Source organism: Ostrea edulis, chromosome 4, assembly GCF_947568905.1.
Source record: "Ostrea edulis chromosome 4, xbOstEdul1.1, whole genome shotgun sequence".
Classification (NCBI taxonomy): Eukaryota; Metazoa; Mollusca; class Bivalvia; order Ostreida; family Ostreidae; genus Ostrea; species Ostrea edulis.
In genome coordinates this window covers 68,695,823-68,718,269 of record NC_079167.1, presented here as the reverse complement: position 1 = coordinate 68,718,269, position 22,447 = coordinate 68,695,823, and the positions used below count along the sequence as shown (strand labels likewise).

General features: G+C 34.1%; 2 protein-coding genes across 3 annotated transcripts; one reads left to right on the top strand and one right to left on the bottom strand.

The window, feature by feature from the left end:
• The first annotated feature begins 3,205 nt into the window (after positions 1–3,205).
• Positions 3,206–11,319, top strand: LOC125670530 (uncharacterized). 2 transcript variants are annotated; one of them, XM_048905740.2, is made up of 8 exons: positions 3,206–3,275; positions 4,604–4,713; positions 6,014–6,164; positions 6,621–6,808; positions 8,705–8,794; positions 9,189–9,302; positions 10,729–10,835; positions 11,033–11,319. In XM_048905740.2, the coding sequence occupies exons 2-8, from the start codon at positions 4,614–4,616 to the stop codon at positions 11,225–11,227; spliced, it is 945 nt and encodes a 314-aa protein (XP_048761697.2). In that variant the 5' UTR covers positions 3,206–3,275; positions 4,604–4,613; the 3' UTR covers positions 11,228–11,319. The 2 variants fall into 2 exon arrangements, with proteins under 2 accessions (XP_048761697.2, XP_056019585.1); XM_056163610.1 differs by lacking the exon at positions 3,206–3,275 and adding an exon at positions 3,825–3,845.
• A 5,091-nt stretch (positions 11,320–16,410) lies between these two features.
• Positions 16,411–20,578, bottom strand: LOC125671374 (uncharacterized). Its single transcript, XM_048907028.2, has 5 exons — positions 20,425–20,578; positions 19,456–19,665; positions 18,932–19,079; positions 16,923–17,024; positions 16,411–16,630 (listed from the first exon to the last, which is right to left on the bottom strand). Exons 1-5 carry the CDS (start codon positions 20,425–20,427, stop codon positions 16,587–16,589), a joined length of 507 nt encoding a protein of 168 aa, XP_048762985.2. The 5' UTR covers positions 20,428–20,578; the 3' UTR covers positions 16,411–16,586.
• Positions 20,579–22,447: the final 1,869 nt, after the last annotated feature.

The window sequence follows — 22,447 nt, the reverse complement described above, 5'->3', positions numbered from 1 at the left end:
TATGTGCATATCTAATTAATAATTAGTGTTTTGTACATGATCTACTAAAATTAATTTAATCGGAATGGTTCTTATTCCAATATATACAAAAGATTACTCAAAGTGAAATAACGTCAATACTTACCGACGCCATTGTTTTCTCTGTAATCACGTGTTTAAAAGGCGCGCGCAATGCATACATTATGCAAATAGGTTAACCGAAGATTTCCGAGAGTTAAATATTGGTCAGAAATGAAGAACTTATTGTGACCAATTTCTTTCTTTCGGGATGAAATCAATTAGTTTACGCTACATAACTTGTTATAAAACGCCATTATAGATACACTAACTATGTTACTTTGGAAAGAAAAAAAAATTGATTACGAGTACGTATGTACCTTTAAGGTTTTTTTATTTCGTTTTCAAGATTTTTTTATCGTGTTGATTTTATCATCCACACATTTGAGATGTGCTAATGTTTCAACAGGATTTCATTTCTTTGCGACAGTTGTATAACATTCTGATGACAATTTGAAAAGTTCTCTTTTTTACATACCAAAGATCATCGTCGCACGCCACAGCTGAAATGTACGCTTTCACCCGATGAAAGGGAAGAGGAGCGTACGTTTCAGCTGTAGCTTGCGACGATGACAAAAGATCGGGCCCCGAGAAATTCTTTTTTATATACAAAAGATCGGGCCCCGGGATCATGGAACAGACTTACAGTCAAGATTATATTCATCTGCAAGAAACAGCCCTCTTATTTTGACTACGTTGACACCCATACTATTTTACAGATTTTGATATAATCGTGATGTCAGATTTTTAGTTTTCAATGTCTTTGTCTGATGTAACATTACAAACAATCTACTGTCTTGATTTTCTCATCCATTTTTTTTTTCTCGTGAGAAAGAAGAGGTCCATAGGCCACATTGCTCACTTTGGCCAGAAGAAATGGAAATGTTTAAAGTGAAAGCTTTATGACGTTTTCAAAATCAGTTTGTCCAAATCATGGCACATACGGGGAACAAAGTTTTTTTTTACGTGAATATATATGGGGAAAAAACTTTGAATATCTTATTCTCAATAGCAGCATGGCAATGATCAGACATACTATTGTGTAGTACATGTTTACTAGATATTGATACACGTGACCTAGACAAAATTCCAGACGTTCTATTTTTTGGTGATGTAATGCCTGTTTACCGACACTGAATACTTTCTAGAAATAGAATTGTCTACAAGTTTGTTTTAGCAAAATAAACTCTAAATCCTGTGGTAATAAGCGCTCTACAGAATTACATTGAATATTACACTCGATATATCCCAGTCAACTCGAAATAAAAGACACCACATAACCCTCCACATATGCTTCGTACCTAGATATTTTATTGAAAATGGATATTAACAGCAAACTAACAACTCAACTTTACGACAAACGGTATGATAGCAGCTTCTCCATCGTTAACTTCCCATATTTATGTAGCAATATTCCATTATCACTTGTATATGGTGTTTATATATCTCAACTAATTCGATAGGCAATAGCTTGTTTGCGTATGATCAGTTTTTAAATCGAGGCAAGCAAACAAGACAAACAAGTTGAATTTACAGGGGCTTCAACAGTCGCGTTTAAAGTTAACATTTCGCAAAATCCATGGTCGTTATAACAATCTAGTTTGCCAATAAAATCTGTCATTGAATAAAATGCTGTCTGACGCGTTTCATACCAATCGTTAAGCCGTTCTTGGCACACTGATTCTGACCACGGATTACTCCGTTTACCTGATCAAGAGATAGGGATCTTGGCGGATGTGATCGGTCGACAGGTGAAGCTTACTCCTCCTAGGCACCTAATCTCACCTCGGGTTTATCCAGGGGTTCGCGTTTGCCCAACTCTCTATTTTGTATTCCTTATAGGAGTTATGAGATTAATCACTGTTCGTTATCTTCACCTTTTCATTACTGGGGAATAGACTTAACGGCTGGTTTCGACAGCACTAATGAACAGACCTATATTCTCGCGTGTGAATTCAGCTTGGCGGTAAACAAACAATGGACACTGTGAACTCTGATTACTGTAAGTTAATATTTTCTCGCTGATATATTCATCGTAAATACATTAATTGTAAATGAATTGTTAAGTTCTTGAACTATGTGCAATTGATTTTTGCAGGACTTTGGTAATCCTGATCCATAACAATTAGTTTGTTTTAGTGGCCACCGGGGAGAGGAGGGATAGGGTGGAGTCAAAATGGAGGATCAATGTTTTATATGGTAATATGTGTGGAGGAAATCTTGAAAACTCTTCGTCTCAAGAACAGCAAGATCATGATTAGTCAGCGATGGAGCGTTCGCCTCGTGACTGTGAAGTCGTGGGTTCGATCCTTGCTCCTGCCTTGGCCGAGTAAAACCCAAAACAGTTTACTTAGTAACTGTTCCTTCGCCAAATGCGACATTCGACTTTAGGTTTAAAAAATCCTGTCGCCACAAAATATAGACCTTTCCAAACCCTTTCAAAATATGGATTGGTATTTCAATTTTCATTTGAATAGGTAAGTAATAAATGTATGATATATTTGGACCAATAAAGAACCGGTAAGAATTGAACCAGCACTTACAACGTTGTATCATCCTGAGTTGTTGTGCACAAACAACACCTTAAGGCATGGTAAAAATAGTGTGAAAAATGAATTTTATGAATGTTTTTAAACAAATAGGTCAATGGAGTCGAACTTGAGCTTTAGTTTCTTCTATTCGATGTCGAATGGCAAGTTTCATTTAACCAAAAAAAATAAACCCATGATGTAAAATAAAGAAAATCAACTTGTACAAACTACACTTCCTAGGTTTCTATCCTATGGAAAGCCATAGGGGACCCCCAGGTCATGTTCTATATATTTCATTGTAAATTCTAAATCACTGAGTAGAATATGATACATAGTGTATAAATTCTGCCAATATCAAGAGACAATGTAGATTCATTCTGCGATGAGGATATCATCTGCTTTTTAAAATCTGCAATAAGCGGCTAATGCAAAAATCAACAAACGAAATTTGTTCGCGATTGGAAAACCATCGGTAACAGGTTGTCGTTCATCATGAACAGTTGATGACGACAGATTCGTGAGCTGTGTACCAGTGTGATAGATAGTATAAGGGGTTCTCTTAAGGCATTTTGTGTTCCAGAATAAATCACCAATGAACTGTGTTTATATGATGATACGATTAGAAAAAAAAAATCATATATCATGTTAAGCTTTTAATCGTGTTGGATTTCGCTGGAAAAAACACGCGTAAGTTATTTTACTGAAAATATGATTTGAATTCTCAATTTATTGCATATGTATAAAGATACCGTATTTAAGTTAAGAATTTGATTTATTTCAAACAATTATTTTTATGATGTATTTAAAAAGAAGCGTAATTTCATCCAAGCTAGGTTGGCCGTTAAGCTTCTCTCCTATCATGTTTTTCATCATTTTCAACAAATGACATTTTCTTCTCTACATTAGTATTTATTTAATTGATACTTACTAAGCAAAAAAAAAAACAAAAACAAAAACAAAAAAAACAAAAAAATACATCAATAAATCAAATTGCATCGTACAAGTAAACTTAAATCATTAATTAAAAATAAACAATTATTAACATACAGCAATGACAACACGTTTGTGGTTTTATGTTGGCGGTCTATTTCGTAACGTGTGAAAACAAACGACGATTTCAAAAAATGACAAATTTGCATAATTATTAATTGTAAAGTAGTCCTTCCCATCTATATGTATCAAAACATCCGTTATGAAACACCTATAAGACGTTCGCTAATAATTTCTTATGAAATACTGCTTGGATCAAACAGCAAGGTGAGATGAGGTTGTTAGCTCCCTTGTCATGTACACACACAATCGTGGTTGTCCTCTCGAACAAGTGGGTTTCCTCAAGGAACTCATGTTTCATCTCCACGTGAATGACCCCGAGCCAACGAGATACACTGAGCGTATAACTATATTGTTTAACGTCCCTCAAGAAAATTTTCATTCACATGGAGACTTCACCATTGCCGGAAAAGGGCTGCAAAATTTAGGCCTCTGCTCGGCGTTTACGGCCTTCGAGCAAGGAGGTATCTTTATCGTACCACACATGCTGTGACATGGGACCTCGGTTTTTGCGGTCTCATCTAAAGGACCACCCCATTTAGTCGTCTCTTACGACAAGTAAGGGGTACTGAGGACCATTCTAACCCGGATCCCCACGGGACGAGAGACACTGATAAACGGCAGAGAATTTGATTGTTAGTTGTAGATTCTGAATTTCAATTTGAACTTTTTAACTTTACACAACTACATACATGTATACAGTGTCTACAAAAAATGATACAGAAGTATAATGGATTGTCTCTCTTCCCTTTCTCTCTCTCTTCCTTCTATCTCATGTTTACGCACTCACATCGGCAAGGGTGTAATAATAATGTCGCCAGGTGAGAAATTTATTTTGAAATTCTATGTTCTCTACCTCAGGTGAAAAAAAACCCATTGGGAACAAACCCCCAAATTATTGAAACTTCTGCACGGAACATAATTGGGCGTACCGGGGTATGTCTAGTAGTTTTTGTATTATTCAGGACTGATAACATGGGTAACCATGGTAACAGGAAGGTGGCGTTGCTACTGACACTGTATTCACTGATATTGACTGGAAGTCGTGGACTAAAACTTGGACCGGATATTGCAAGTAAGATTGTTCATACACAATCACCGTACTCAAATAGGAATTGTTACTAAGTAATAGTAATGATGATGATAATGCTATTAATCATAATAACAGTAATTAACGATGGTTGTGATTTTATTTTTATAGATATGTTGTTAGCAAATAAATAGCAAGCTTAGTCTGTCCACAAGTATGGAGCACCAAATTAACATAAACTCAGACAAATGATTGAAGATATCTTCAATTATTTGCAGATATCTTCAATTATTTGAAGATATCATCAATTCAATTATTGCTCTCTCTAATTGAATCAATGCGTGCATTAAATCAATTATTGCTCTCATCAAATAGATTAATGCGCGCTTCAATTCAATTATTGCTCTCATCAATTGAATTAATGCGCGCATCAATTGAATTAATGAGAGGAATAATTGATTTAATGCGCGCATTAATTCAATTATTGCTCTCTTCAATTTCAATTGATGCGCACACCAATTGAATTAATGAGAGCAATAATAGATTTGATGCACTCATCAATTCAATTATTGTTCTCATCAATTGATTTAATGCGCGCATTATATCAATTATTGCTCTCTTCAATTGAATAGTAGCGCGCATCAATTCAATTGTTGATATCATTAATTCATTTGATGAGATTATTAATTCAATTAAACCGGGCATTAATTTAGCTAAAGAATTAATGTTATCATCAATTCAATTAATGCACGCAATAATTCAGAATTGAAGATATCATTAATTATTTGAAGGGATCTTTAATTAAATTGTTGCGCGCATCAAATGAATTGATGGTATCTTCAAATAATTGAAGATATCTTCAATTATTTGAGTTGATGTTAATCAAGATTATTTGATGCCTATCAAATAGTCCACAATTAATTAAGATTGGCTAATACAGTTCGTACCGTTTACGAAATAAACCTGGTTCGAACTATCTCGCCGTATAGACAATTCCGCCTAACGGGGAACGAGTTAACTTTTTATTCTGCTGAAAACCTCATATTGAACGCATTGTGAAAAATATTATTTATTTGACGTTCCATACAGACAGTTTTGTCTTGTATACAAATATACAATGTACAGATTTTAAAAGAGACATCATTATCTGAGGCTCTTTACAACTAAAATATATTTTTATTATTTGGACAGTAAGAAAATATCTAATTCACATAATGATAATATCTAAAATTTGCAAAGAATAATAGAACAAAACAGAAACAATGGCATGGACATTATATTGATAGATCTAGTGATTTCTGAAGATCTATAATGGATCCAGATATGTACCAATGGTATATTTCAGAGGTTGACGAGTTAGCCACAAAACAGATGATTGCCTCCATATCTGGTCTTATGAGAAACCTCGCAAGATTCACCGAGAACAGAAACAGCATCTGTGTCGATGAGATTAATAGAATTCGAAACGCTATCTGCGCCAAATGTGCCGGAACTCCGTAAGATTTACAAAGAGTAACTTCATACGGACAATGCATGCGCAAAATAATCAGGGGAATTTTTTTTTAAAAATATCTATATCATAGGGTTTTTTCCTCGATGTTAGTCAATCATAAATACAAAAAATATATCGATTTCATGAAAATTCATAATGAAGTTGAAAGGGAAATTTGATAATGTTACATTTTTATACGAAGATCCAGAATTTAGATCAGACAGGAAGAATAATGATGGGTACAGGGGGATTTCATGATGAATACTTCTAAGCGTTTTAGCAATGATAAAACATGTATAAACTATCTAACAAATTTCTATAGCACATTCTATGTTTAGCTCTTTTTCAACAGTTTATCAAAATGTTTAATAAAAGCGGTCAAGAAAATTTGATTGAATTATTTGTTTTTCAATGCAGAGTTGTCAGAATGGTTTAAAGGAATTTCTGATGTAATTTTCAGTGTTGTACCATCTCTCTCTGAAATAAAAGAAAATCTTAACCGACCTTTAACAAAGCTGTTAAGCCTCTTCTTCGATGTGCTGGACGCTTTAACACTAGAGAGGGTGGAACAAGTCGGAGAACGTAAATACATGATGGAGGAAGATTTCAGGATCACGGCTAAGCATCTAAAGGCAGCAACTAGGCCAGGTAAATAACTTTTGCGTTTACTTGATAAACCAAAGCAATAAGGCCCTGGATAATTTAGCTGTTTATGCACTTTATCCCGATACACATGTGAAATATGAAAGGCTTATCACTAACTATTCAAAAGTAATTATCTCGGTCAAAGTTGTTCAAAGGTAATTCAAACTCCAAGGTTTATGTCATGAGGTAAAAAGATTTCTTACTTGATAAAGAAAGATCTTGTCAAAAGGAATACACATGAAATCTATCACTAATCAATCAAAGTTATGGCAAATTAAAGGTTAAAGTTTTTCAAAAGTAGGTGAAACTGTAAGGTCATCAGGTCAAAATTTGATGCCAAAGGCAAGGTCTTGCTACAAGGAATACACATGTGAAATAAGAATTCGTTACCTTAAAAAGGTCATATCAAAAGAAATCGACATGAAAAATATGAAAGCCGTACCCCTAATTATTCGAAAGTTAAAGAAAGTCAAACTCCAAGGTGAGGGTCACAAGGTCAAAAATGTTGGTACCAAAAGAAAGATCTTGTCACATATAATATACATGTGAAATATGACAGCCACATCACCATCCGTTCAAAAATTATGGGCAAAGTTAAAGTTTTTGCGGGCAAACAGACAAGAACAAAAACTATATAAACCCGAATCTCCTATTGCGGGGGTATAAAGCCACTGACAAGTCATGTAATAGAGATATATTCTACATATTGTGTAAAATGACATGAGAAGTACGTGAAATTGAATGGTGTCTTTTTAAAAAAGATTTCAAAAATTTGAAAAGTTGATTGACGTCACTTAACGTTGGAAGAAATTGATATGTTGCTCATTGAACTCGCAACGAGCCATGTAAAAGTCATTGCATCTTTTATTTTGCTATATATACATGCATGATTTTCAAAATTCTTATCAGGAATTGTTAGAATTTAAATAAAATAAACCCCACTATCCCAAGCACTCAGCCATTTTCTTGTAATTTGCAATGTTTGCAAATTTTTAGAACAGTCCGATCCCGTGAGGATCCGGGTTAGAATAAGTCCTCAGTACCCCTTGCTTGTCGTACTACATAGGGCGGTCCTTCGGACCAGACAGCAAAAACCGAGATCCTGTGTAACAGCAGATGTAGCACAATACAGATCCCTCCCTGCTCAAAGACCGTAAACATCGAGCATATGCCTAAATTTTCCAGCCCTTCACCGGCAGTGGTGACGTCTCCATATAAGTGAAATAGTCTCTCTAGAGAGAAACGTTAAACAATATTCAATCAATCAATCCAACAGTCCTCATATGTTCACTTGCACGTGCCTCCGAGGTGAATATAACATTAGAGTTTTCCAACATCGAACCAAAAATAAATTGGGAATTTTCAAATTGATACGATTGCTTATTTTGTTTTGATCACCGAATAAAAACTCGGGTCTCTAATCACTTTCGACTAAGTCTTGCACATCAGCTGTAAACAAAGATGAGCAAAAGATTATGTATCGTTTGGTTAGCTCTAGTAGCCGGTTTTGATGTTATAAACCATTCAATTACACCAAGCAAAAACTCTTGTCTTTGATGATTTTCGACGAGGTTTTATACGCCAGCTGTAAACAAAGATGGTCGACCAGGTATTGTTTCCTAAGCTCAAGCAGCCGGTCGCGATGTTTTGGATAACTTAGTTACCTACACCTTGTGACGTCTCAATGCGAATAAAAAAAAAAACCAAACATGCAGGACATAAAACAAACAACCAAGCAACCAGCCGTGACGTCATAGACCTACCATAAAATGATAACGAGAACGTCACGTGATTTTGATATGTATAACAATTTCCAAAACTTAAAATGTGCTTATGAATTACTATCTTTTGAATTACTTTCTGATTTGAAACCAAATAATTACACTTTTCCTATTAAAGAGCTGGGGAAAACACCAGAAGAATCAAACCGTATCTGGAAAAATATCGATGAAAAACTTGAGAAAGTCATCAATAACTTCAAAGCCGTAGGTAAGTAAGGTAAACAAGAGAGAGAGAGAGAGAGAGAGAGAGAGAGAGAGAGAGAGAGTATAAAAGTAAGTCCTGTCTAGGACAATGACTAGGATATACCTCAAAGATTTGAGGTATATTCAACTAATGAATATTAGTGACAATATTTCACAAAATTGAAGGTTTGTGAAATTTTAGTGGATGTGTTATGTATTTTGTCACACCCCTTGCATGCTTTTTTTTTTTTTTTAGAGTTTCTTCGGAAAGTGTTAAAATGTTGATGTTTTGAAATTTTTGTTTTTTTAATCATTCCTTACTAAAAGTAGGATTTGCTGAATTGATACGGACTGAAACAAGGGCAAGTCAGACTTTCTGTAACCTAGTCAAGATAAAGTTTTTCCTTTTCCTTTTCAAGGCAGCACAACAGGAAGACGGCGTCGAAGAAGGCGAACCAGGACCGGTGTGATCAGGACGTGCTCGCACTGTGCGAGTTTGGACGGCGTTAGTACAGCGGAATACATAGACAAAGGTATATCTCGAATGATATCAATCCATACGTAATCACAACGTCGGATTGATTGATTGTATCTTGTTTAACGTCCCTCTCGAGAATTTTCTACACATATAGAGACGTCACCAGTATGGAGTGCCAAATTAACATAAACTTAAATAATTGAAGATATCTTTAATTATTTGAAGATAGCATCAATTCAATTATTGCTCTCTTTAATTGAATTAATGCGCGCATTAAATCAATTATTGCTCTCATCAAATGAATTAATGCGCGCTTCAAATCAATTATTGCTCTCACAAATTGAATTAATGAGAGGAATAATTGATTTAATGCACGCATTAATTCAATTATTGCTCTCTTCAATTCAATTAATGAGAGCATCAATTTCGTAGAAATATATTGCTCGCAATAATTAATTTAGAGCTTGGTATAAATAATTTGATGATCTCATTAATTCAATTGAAGACATCTTTAATTATTTACAATACTTTTGTATAAGGAATTAATCGTGCATCAATTCTTTTAAAGAGAGCAACAATTCAATTAAAGATATCATTAATTCAATTGTGGATATGTTGAATTGAAGATATTTTTAATTATATAGTTGCTCTCTCTAAAAGAATTATTCCTCTCTTCAAATGAATTAGATATATCATTAATTTAATTGAAAAGAGCAATAATTGAATTAATGCGCGCATTAAATCAATTATTGCTCTCATCAAATGAATTTATGCGCGCATCAATTAAATTATTGCTCTCATCAATTGATTTAATGTGGGCATCATATCAATTATTACTCTCTTCAATTGCATAGTAGAGCGCATCAATTAAATTGTTGATATCATTAATTCATTTGAAGAGATCATTAATTCAAATAAAGCGCGCATCAATTCACCTGAAGAATTAATGCTATCATCAATTCAATTAATACGCGCAATAATTCAGAATTGAAGATATCATTAATTATTTGAAGAGATCTTTAATTCAGTTGTTGCGCGCACCAAATGAATTATTGATATCTTCAAATATTTGAAGATATATTCAATCATTTGAGTTTATGTTAATTTGGCGCTCCATACACCAGTGCTGGTGAAAGGGCTGTAAAATGTAGGCCTATTCTCGGTGCTTACGGCCTTTGAGCAGAAGGGATCTTTTTCGTGCCACACCTGCTGTGACATGGGGCCTCAGTTTTTGCGGTCTCATCCGAAGAACAACCCCATATAGTCGCCTCTTAAGACAAACAAGGGGGTACTGAGGACGTCGGAAAATTTTGGAGTGATAGTAGTTCTATCTAGTTACTGAGGGAAAAATGCATATGAATAGATATTTTTCTAATGTAAGCTCTCAACACAATCTTACAGGAATAAAAACAATATCCGTGTAGTTAGATATAATCTAGTATCTTATGAAACTAAATGTGACATTTGGTATCCCTGTTTAGTTTGTGGACCAGCTTCGCTGAGTGTTGACAGTGTGATGGGATACCTGGATAAGTACAGAGTGATATTTAATACCACATTCGGATATTACGATCCATTCATTCAAGAGGTAAAACATAACATTTCCAACACACGCCATTACATCTAGAAATAGACAAGCATGTTTGTCATACATCATCATCTTCTTTTAGCATATAGAAAAATGAAAATGCTCTCTCTCTCTCTCTCTCTCTCTCTCTCTCTCTCTCTCTCTCTCTCTCTCCGTTGAATGATTCGTGACTTTTCACTTAAACTTTACAATTTCAGGTGGAATTTGATGAAAGCACTGTATCGTATCAGCTAGCCCCCTTCATCTTTCAGGCCGAAATCATAAGTTATAAATACAGGATCCAGGACACCGTTCTCACCCAAGAGTCCATATCAACGCCTCTATACTTCAGCAATTTGAATACAACAGCCATCGATCTTGCTAATGAAATCTTGCAGAAACACGCACTGTAAAATTAATTATTTTTGCGGGAATTTGATATTCGTTGTTTTGTTTTGATTTGCACCATGTACGAGAGAAACTGAATTACAAGTCTTAAAACTGATGTATTTTGAGATTATCTTTGTTGGTAAAAAAAAAAGTCTACAACACACTGATTTGAATTTTAAAATAATTATCATGTCCTACTAGTAAATGAAACCTATCTATAAATAAATGAATATTTATTTGTTATATACATACATGCAAACATATATACATAAATACCAAGGATAACCTATAAAATCTCGAAAGCTTATTTCCATGTCCTTTGATGCTCGGATGTTTCCGCTAGGGGTCATTTATGTGGGAGGAAACGGGAGTACTCGGAGGAAGCCCAACCGCCATACCCTCTCATATACAACCACTGCCAATCATGGAGATCAAACTTGGGTCGCAGCAGTGAGAAGCGAGAGCGCTACCTCTGCGCTACCCGGACGCCTGCGCTATTCGGACGCCCGGACATCTATAGCATAGATTTAGAGTATCCCCTTTAACAATTTGAGGTTACGACACATGAAAATGATTAACCAAGAGATTATTCTAAAATACTAATTATCCCTTAAATAATCGCTTGTTCAATTTAATGTTGAAGTCTATAGGGGAGCATAATTTCTGCAAATATCACGAAAACAAATTCAAATTATTCATTTTAAACAATATTTCATTCACTTATAAGCGAATGGGATTGGGCAGCAGCCATAGCCTATTTCATCCCTCTTCCTATCATTATTCGAATTATAAATGAAAAGTGAAGATAACAGTGATCGATAACTCCTATAAGAAATAGAAAATAGATAGTTGGGCAAACACGGACCCCTGGACATACCAGAGGTGGGATCAGGTGCCTAGGAGGAGGAAGTATCCCCTGTCAACCAGTCACACCCGCCGTTAGCCTTATATTTTAATCAGGTAAACAGCGTAATCCGCAGTCAAAATCAGCGTGTCAAGAACAGCCTATCAATCGGCATGAAACACGTGATAAGTAAATAAATTGAAGGCCGATGTGCATGCAAACATATATAAATCTTAATTTATTCCAATATTTGGCAATGATATAGGAGTCATGAAAAAACTGCACAAATTTCACTATCCTGACAGGTTAACAATAAAATGGAACTGATTCAGACCACATTCTGCAGGACACAAGGTGAAGATAGAGAACAATGATGAATGTAAAACTTGTACGGTACCAATTTTGATGCACCAGATGCGCATTTCGACAAATAATGTCTCTTCAGTGATGCTCAACCGAAATGTTTGAAATCCGAAATAACTATGAAGTTTTAGAGCTAAATATAGCCAAAAACAGCGTGCCAAAAACGTGGAGCCAAATTCGTCCAAGGATAAGAGCTATGCATGAGGGAGATAATCCTTAATTTTGAAATGAATTTCTAAATTTTATAAAAGCAATTAAATATACATCCGTATTTTCAAGCTAGTAACGAAGTACTTAGCTACTGGGCTGTAGAGACCCTCGGGGACTAACAGTCCACCAGCAGAGGCCTCGACCCAGGGGTCATAATGTAAAACTTATACGGTACCAGTTTTGATGCACCAGATGCGCATTTCGACAAATAATGTCTCTTCAGTGATGCTCAACCGAAATGTTTGAAATCCGAAATAACTATGTATAAGTTAGAGTATATTAAGTGAAATCTTAATGGATAAGAAGGGGCGGAGCGAACGTTAGTGAGCGAGCCCCTTCTTATCCAATAAGATTTCACTTAATATACTCTAACTGGCTTAGAATGTAACCTAGTTTTTCATTGGCTGGGAACATTTACAATGTCATAAAATTTATTTTCAAATAGCCAATCACAGTCAGTCACGTGATATCTCTCTGTTGGGAATTCTTAATGAATAAGTGAGCCACTTAATGAACAACTTCTTGAAATCTGATTGGTCGACAAACTAAGTTATATTCTAAGAAGTTTTAGAGCTAAATATAGCCAAAAACAGCGTGCCAAAAAAGTGGAGCCAAATTCGTCCAAGGATAATCTCATGTACTAGTATCCTACAAAGAATACGAAATTGAGAGCAGGGTAAACATTGATATCCTTAAAAGACCAGATGTGTTATCAAGTATCTAAGAGAAGTAACCATACCCTGTTGAACGGTCACGCCCGCTGTTAACCCTCTATCTGCATGGATTGGGTAAAGGGAGTAATATGTAGTTAACATCAATAGAAGGAGTAATGGGAAAGTAATGGGTGTCCGAATAGCGCTCTCACTTCTCACCGCTGCGACCCGAGTTCGATCCCCGTGACCGACAGTGGTTGTATGTGAGAGGGTTTGGCGGTCGCCCTCTCGGACACGTGGATTTCCTCCAGGTACTCCGGTTTCCTCCCATATAAATGACCCCTAGCACAAACATCCGAGCATCAAAGGACCCCATTGGAAATAAGCTTTCGAGCTTTCATGGGGTTATCCTTGGTATTTATGTATGGACGTTTATATGTATGTATGTATATACTGAATAAACATTTTATTAAGCATCATCTGTCGACCGGTCACACCCGCCATGACCCCTATGTCTTGATCAGGTAAATGGAGTAATCCATAGTCAAAATCAGTGTGCCAAAAACAATCGGTATGAAATAAATCAGCCAGCATTTGACGTAATGAGAGGTTGTATTTCCTAATAAGATCATTATAACGACCATATGATTTGCGGAACGCTGACTGCTAACTAGACTTTTGAAATCGCTTTAACTTCAATTTGCCAGTAACCAGCATCGGTATAAAAATTGATTATGCGTAGAACATATTCTCGCATATCGAATCAGTTGAGAGACATGAACACCATATTCAGGTGATAATATGGTATTGCTAAATAAATATGGGAAGGTGACGATGGAGAAGCTAAAGTCATCGCGTTTGCCCATCGTCGGAAACCCACGGTTGATTACATTTCGTTCCTCTCTCCATCACCCGTGGGTCCATTCATTCCTACTCGCTCGTTCTCTTGAATAAATATTTAAAAATATCGTCCAATCAAAGTAATCGTTATAGTAACGGAACTCTTCTGTTTTTAAAGGTAACATTGACTTAACTTTGCTATCACATCGATTGTATACCTACACATGTAAATTGGGCTGACAGCGTCTTGTTGATTGGACAAATTCGCTCAGGGTGTACTATGAGCGCCCAATCAAATTGCCTCATCAATTATTCATGAGAACGAGCGAGTAGGAATGAATGGACCCATGGGTGATGAAGAAAGAGGAACGAAGCGTAATCAACCGTGGGTTCCCGACGATGCGCGTTTGCCATAAAGTTGAGTTGTTAGTTTGCCGTTAACATATATATGTCCTGTAAAACATCGAAACGTGAAACAGATATGCTTGTATATAAATTTCATATGATTTTTTTTAAAATTTCTATATCAACCCGTGCTGTATAGGTTAATTGCTATAATTTGTTTTACAATGATTGTGTGTGGAAAAAAATACGTGTAGTTAATACATGGTGGGTACATATATTTACTGTATATTGACAAAAGAAAATTACAGCTACGCACTTTATGAATAAGTCGAACATATGACTTATAACCATGTGTGTGCAAGTATGATGTACATAACAATATTAACTTGACGACAGTACATTTTCCTGGAATGTCAAAATAAGGTTAGCGAATAAAAATTTATTTTGTGTTTAAAAAAATACAAATTTAAAATATCATATGGTTGACCCATTTGTTACGTTAAATGGAACAGCCAATGCACCCTTTGACCTTGATGACACTCCATATATGGTAATGATTTTGCAGACAGGTGGTACTGGAAAACCGGATCGAACTAGTTTGCAACAAACATGTTTTTATTGCATAATGAAAGCAATGTCAATTTCAAAAGAAATGTAAGGGAAAAAGATTCAGTGAATATAAATATAAGAATATCAAATGTACAACTCGTGGGCGATAGTCATTATTTCCATCGCTGAACTCTTTCTTTGGAGTTTAAGTTTTCCAAGAAAAGAATGCGTATTTTGCATGATTTCATAGAAAACGTTTGTCTTTACACAATGAGTATTCTGTTCAGTTACAATGAAGGAATATGGACTGGTATATCCAGCATAAAAGAGTTTTAATAAAAAGGTATTTTCTAAAGAAATAGAAAATGATAAATCACAATCATATCAGATATATATGTACTTATATAAATATTTGATGGTAGTGTTTGGACCAACTCATTGAAATGAAAGCGTAACGATACTGTTGATGATTACGGAGAACTATTTGATACAACATTCCGTTCTCTGTTATAAATAGAGCATGTAGCTGAAGGTAACATTGGAAAAAAATCACCCCAGAAAAAACAATGTCAACCGAGGAGCACGTGTATTTGTTGAATGCCTCTTAGTTCAACACTCGGATCAGCTTGAAACTTCATATTCCATGTCATATTAAGTACATACATGCTATTGTATATAACATACTTTTTTTTTTAAAGAAAAAGTGCATTACAACGAATTTACATGATATCACTAGGTTAGTAATTAGAGTGAGAATGGGTTTGGGTTTTTTTTTTGTATGTTTGTGTTTTTGTTGGGTTTTTTTTTTATTGGTAGCTAAGTGCAATTGACTATATTTTTCTCTAAACCACAAAATCTGAAAACATCCAGAAAGATGCGATGTCCATTTTCTATATGGTTGAATCTGAGAAAATTAATTTCAGAGAAAGTTTAACATGACCATTTTGTAATTAGTCTATTGCCACTCTGAATTTCAAGGAAAGTAACTCTTCCATTCCCAAAACGTCTTTCTTTGGCTAAAAACGTCACTTCTAATTTGAAGGTTTCTTACACTAAATTTTCACCGAGCGTGAGAAAACTCCATAGATTGATATTTTTCCCATCACTGTCTCGTCTTTCTCTTAAACAGCGTTCAATATAATGGATCTAGAGGGCGAAAGGAGATGAAACATTCACAGCTACGGATATTCTTAATTTTGTTTATTTATTTAGTTATCATTTATTTCCTCTTATGTATCCTCGTATTTCGTGAATATTTCTAAGCAAACACTAGATAGGTCTTTGGTCAGATATGCATCCTGCAATGAAGCACAAGACTATCATACTCGCCCACTATAAATAAATGTCTGTCTTACATTCTGTATCTCTACTGTGTATCAGATTCAAATAAAACAATAGACAGTTCATAAAAAGATCAGATTGTTCTGAATTTATTGTCATCTTCTCAGCAACACAGAAATTGCACATTTAAAGCAATCAAATATTATAAAGCAATGTTGTGTAAGCTATCCATTTACCAAACATTTACATTATTAAATGCACTAAATGCTTTAACACGAGAGACTATAAATCATCAGATTACACGTCTTCTGATTTAGCTGATCCATTGTCTTGCAAATCACCTGTCAAAGAAAAAATATACAACTGTATTTTACTGGATCTGACGTACAAAATCTTTTATTAATGAGAAGTCTCAATCAACAGGAAGATTTGTTGTGATTTCAAAAATCTTCAAAATCAATATTGCAGTTGCGATAAAATATGGTTCCTTTAAAATATGAGAATGAAACACATTTCCTATCGGTGGTGGTGATCACAGTTACTATCTTTCCTTTGTTTGATATAATTTTAAACTGATGAAATTGCTAGAGCTGAATATATACATGCACAAAGGTAGACGACGGAGAAACCCACCTGTCATCTCATTCTGCTCCTCCTCATCTGTCTTCTCATTCTCCTCCTTACAAACATCGCTTCCAAGTTCATCATCGTACTCTTCTCGTGTCACCACATCATCTTTATATATATAAAAAAAAAAAAACCAATTCACTGAGAGTAATTTTCTTAACACAGTTTAATTATCTGTAAAACTACAATGTGGTTATATTTTGTGGTTTGAAATAATGAAGATTTTTTACGAATAGATCTAAAGCTGTCGCAATCAACAATGGTTGAGTGGGACTGTTTCTTTCCATGTTATTGTGTAAGACAGATGAACATGAACAATGTCGCCTGTTAATTTAATATTCTTACGGGGTAAATAGTTGTTGCTGTGTTATTAACAAGGTCGCCTGTTAATATTCTTACGGGGTAAATAGTTGTTGCTGTGTTATTAACAAGGTCGCCTGTTAATTTAATATTCTTACGGCGTAAATAGTTGTTGCTGTGTTATTAACAAGGTCGCCTGTTAATATTCTTACGGGGTAAATAGTTGTTGCTGTGTTATTAACAAGGTCGCCTGTTAATTTAATATTCTTACGGGGTAAATAGTTGTTGCTGTGTTATTAACAAGGTCGCCTGTTAATATTCTTACGGGGTAAATAGTTGTTGCTGTGTTATTAACAAGGTCGCCTGTTAATATTCTTACGGGGTAAATAGTTGTTGCTGTGTTATTAACAAGGTCGCCTGTTAATTTAATATTTTTACGGGGTAAATAGTTGTTGCTGTGTTATTAACAAGGTCGCCTGTTAATATTCTTACAGGGTAAATAGTTGTTGCTGTGTTATTAACAAGGTCGCCTGTTAATATTCTTACGGGGTAAATAGTTGTTGCTGTGTTATTAACAAGGTCGCCTGTTAATTTAATATTCTTACGGGGTAAATAGTTGTTGCTGTGTTATTAACAAGGTCGCCTGTTAATTTAATATTCTTACGGGGTAAATAGTTGTTGCTGTGTTATTAACAAGGTCGCCTGTTAATTTAATATTCTTACGGGGTAAATAGTTGTTGCCGAGTTCAAACATAAAGCAGTAACTGATATTCCATTTCTTATTTTTGATATATAGTTGTTTTAATTCTTATGCATGTACTAATCAATTTAGCTTGTAAAGTCTATTTAATCATCAATTACAGATCACACGATTTAATTTATCTTATTCTTCATTATGGTTCTTCAATCTAACACCTCACATCTAACATAGCTACAATTAGTAAAACTGAATTAAATTAAAACATTACATTTGCGTAAAAAATTAAAGTATACAATGACGTTTAACGACCTGTATTTTTTTTTAAATACGGTCGAAGTATTTTGATATAAATTTTAACTTTTGTGTACTTGAAATATTTAGATTTTTTAAAATAAAAAATTGAAAGGGATGATTATCTTTTTTTCATTTTTCTATTTATTTATTTATTTATTTTACATCAAATAGTTAATGGATTTCTTTAATAGCATAAATTTTATTCGCTGCATGGAATATAATTTGAATGTTTAAAAAGTCTGGACTTTTTCTTTCAATAAGTGATGAATAACTGTTTAGTATACATTACTTGTTCAATAATTATAATGATGCGCATTTTGAGATTTTTCTTTTGAAATAACCTTCCGCAAGAAATGAATTCCCTCCACAAATTTAAAAATAACTTCAATAAATTGTATATCAAACCCCGTCCTTTTGGTTAAGAATAGCAAAAACGTGATCACTGACTCTCTGAATAACATGAAATCGTACCAAGAGTAAAACATACAGAAATGGGATAATTGTTCAATTGTCGTGCTAATCTTGGAGTTTAACGTTTCATAAGAAAAAAAAAACTTATCTTACTACTGAAATTAGTACATGCATGTAACATTTAGTTGATAGTAATATTTGTAGTATTTTCCTCTCATGTTCGTTATCAGATATCAAATGAAATTCCTTTATCATAAATAACTCAAAAGGTAGGTGAAGCCTAAGAGCCGAGTAGGTTTAATGCACATACTTTTATCCTTGTCCAGATTAGCGAACAGATCATCCAATTCCTCCAGTCCTGACATTTGGATGAGAACAGATAATTCCTCTTGCGAGATTTCATTGTCGTCATTCAAATCAAGTGTGTCAAATCTACAGACATCTAGGTTAGGAAGCACCTGTGTGGGAAAAGGTTTACTTTCGTTTTTTAGTTTAAAGAGTGAAGCATTCTCACATCCATTTATTCGTTGCATTAGATATAAGTTTGTTCATTAGGCCTTATTGTTCGCCTCGGAAATTTTTTCAGATAATCAATATTATTTTTGAAAATGTACAAGTAATGTACAAGTAATGAAAAATAAATAAATGAATGAATAGTTTGTAATTTCAAAATTGAATTTAAAATTCGTTAGAAAATACATAATGATGAAATATGATAACTTTTAAAAAGTCATGAAATGGAAAGGCCCGATACAAACGAGGGACCTATTTCAAAAGGAGTCCAATTTAAGAATATGTCTGATTCTTTTAATTTTTGACAGATATCAAACAAACATTTTCTGCTGATCGCTTCCCTGCTCCAGCCAGGATCCCTAATGTGCGGATGACAGAGATCGCGGTGCCCACTCTTCTCATTCTGACTCTCCTGACTGCGCGTCCTATCCTGCTGGTAAATCGCCGGAAGCGTCTTCTACGCCAGGATTCTGTATGGTCTATGGTCAGCAGACAAATTAAGAGTAGAACAGTGAGGTAACGGAACCTAAGCTAAAAAAAAGAAAAAAGAAAAAGAAATTGTTTACACGAGAAATACAAATGTGTTACATTCTATTCTAGTTCAAACTGTGTCTGTTATTCTTATATATATATATATATATATATATATATATATATATATATAAGCACTGAGTTCCAACAACACCCCATACCTACAAGTGTCGGATCCACAACGTGGATACAAGGTCAAATACAAAACATTATACAAAGCACTAAAATGACCAACGACACGAACAACCAGATTGTCAAATTTTCGGGACAAACGAAAATAATTACATAATGTATATGATTCTATTTTAACTATGCATTAAGAATAAATAATTTATAAAAGAATTACATTATGTAATTATTTTCGTTTGTCCCGAAAATTTGACAATCTGGTTGTTCGTGTCGTTGGTCATTTTAGTGCTTTATATATGTATATATATATATATATATATATAGGTAAAAAATAAAAATGAAACACGAAGACGTTTAGTAAAGCTTTAGCGCTTTCATTTCAAATCTTCAGATTTCAAATTACATTTGAAATGAAAGCGCTAAAGCTTTACTAAACGTCTTCGTGTTTCATTTTTATTTTTTACCTATACTTTTACCGATCATTGCGAAAAGTAACTATTATCTATATCTATATATATATATATATATATATATAATATTTGGAAAAACTATGATTAGCATAATAAAATAAATAAATAAACACATAGTCAGCATGATGAAATAAATAAAGATAAATGAAAAGAAAATTACCATGGTGTAGAAAATGCCACCAGTCTTCTATGAACTTAGGATGACTTTTTAGATCTTTATATAGGGGGACTACTTCCTTGTCATAAGTACAAATGACGTATTCGAAAGTTTTAAGAAATTCAGCCTCTTGAAATATGATACATCAACCCTAACCTACATGTACACACTTATACTGCCCATTACTTTGTACTCTCGTCAGTCTGTGAACACAATCTCTACAGCAATACTTCAGGCAACTTTTACAAATCAAATTTCCTTTTTTTTTTTAATTCATTTATTTATTGATAATCAAAATTTTAAATTTGACAACATTATCACAACCAAAACTTTTCATAGATTTTGGATCAGCTCTTTGGACAAATAGGGCATGTCCTAATTCGCTCCGCTTTTAACATTGATTGGCAAGCCTAAAAACCAACAAAAAAAACCAAACCATGTAGTCTGCGTTGTAAATGCATTTGTAGATTAGTGTAGTTGTAGTGCTAGATGTATTTATATGTAGTTTCTGTTATTATTCTCTGTTAATATTGGCCACATTATGTAATTCTTTTCGTTTGTCCTGAAGAAGTATATATATATATATATATATATATATATATATATATATATATATATACAAAGCACTAAAATGACCAACGCCAAGAACAACCAGATTGTCAAATTTTCTGCCTTCCTCAGGACAAACGAAAAGAATTACATAATGTGGCCAATATCAACAGAGTAAAATAACAAAAACTACATATAAATACATCTAGCACTACAACTACACTAATCTACAAACGTATTTACAACGCAGACTACATGTTTTTTGGTTTTTAGGCTTGCCAATCAATGTTAAAAGCGGAGCAAATTAGGACATGCCTTATTCGTCCAAAGAGCTGACGGATCCAAAATGTTCAAAGTGATAAAAATAGACTTAATTAATCTCAAGTGGAACGAGTTCACCATATTACGTTGACAAATAGTAAAGCTAACTCGTACCCAGAGAGATTCTATTTTAACTATGCATTAAGAATAAATAATTTATAAAAGATAATAATAATAAGGGTGGGGGGAACTATGTAAATGAATGAACACTATAAAAATGAAATAAGAAATGAACAAAAATTAGAGAGAAAAATAATGTAAATAACAAGTTTAAAATTTTGATAACATTGTAATTATTGGCTTTTAATTTATTTCATGCCTTATATCAATAAGGTACACTGACATACATGGCGCCCACGAGTGCCTTCTACATTGAACATATTATGGACAATTACAGAGGTTGTGACTGTTTAGGTGCTTGTTGTACATGTTGCATTAAGAACACAGGTATTTCATACCTCAATGACAGGTTTGCTGGATTTGGGTTTACGAAACTGAAAAGATTATACAATGTAAAGATGTTTACATTAAGAGGCAAGCTGGTTTTTCCTGGCCCAACAAGAGTAAAAAGAATTTCAATTTATCATAGTCTAAATTTATTACTGTTGGAAAATCCACTTTACAGTCACACACGATAGGTATGTTAAGTATCATAACGGTACATTATCAAAAGCTAAGCGGCACTTTAGAATCGGACATTAACTTGTGTCGCATGGGAGCAGCGGGCGAATGGATATGATGCAATGTTGAGTGGAGGGATGGATTAAGGATTGAATATACAGTGTATGTAATTTTCAAAACATTAACAAAAGGATAATGACATTGATAAAATACACCAAACAATCAATACGCAGCTTAGATAAGGTTTCCAGAGAAAATTCCCAGTGCTGTACTGGGGCCAGTTGCATGAAAGTTATTTAACTTTAACTAACAGTTAACTTGTCATTAACTTGAACTTTCATATAGCGTTAACTTGAAGTTAACTGTCAGTTAAATTTAATAACTAATTTATGTGTAACTGGCCCCAGAACTGTAGCACAACGCACAAGTCTATAGCTGTATCGCGCGAAAAAAATATAAAATTGTCGTCATTTACTAGCCTGTAAACACTTATTGACAAGTTTTGGGTGCTTCCTACTTAATTTATATATTTCAA

Coding starts and splice junctions, on each gene's coding strand:
- LOC125670530 (XM_048905740.2), top strand. CDS start 4,614: ATGGGTAACCATGGTAACAGGAAGGTGGCGTTGCTACTGACACTGTAT. Junction 4,714..6,013: donor ACTTGGACCGGATATTGCAA/GTAAGATTGTTC, acceptor GGTATATTTCAG/AGGTTGACGAGTTAGCCACA. Junction 6,165..6,620: donor GCCAAATGTGCCGGAACTCC/GTAAGATTTACA, acceptor TGTAATTTTCAG/TGTTGTACCATCTCTCTCTG.
- LOC125671374 (XM_048907028.2), bottom strand. Junction 19,080..19,455: donor GGAAGCGATCAGCAGAAAAT/GTTTGTTTGATA, acceptor TTTCCCACACAG/GTGCTTCCTAACCTAGATGT. Junction 17,025..18,931: donor TAATCTGGACAAGGATAAAA/GTATGTGCATTA, acceptor ATATATATAAAG/ATGATGTGGTGACACGAGAA.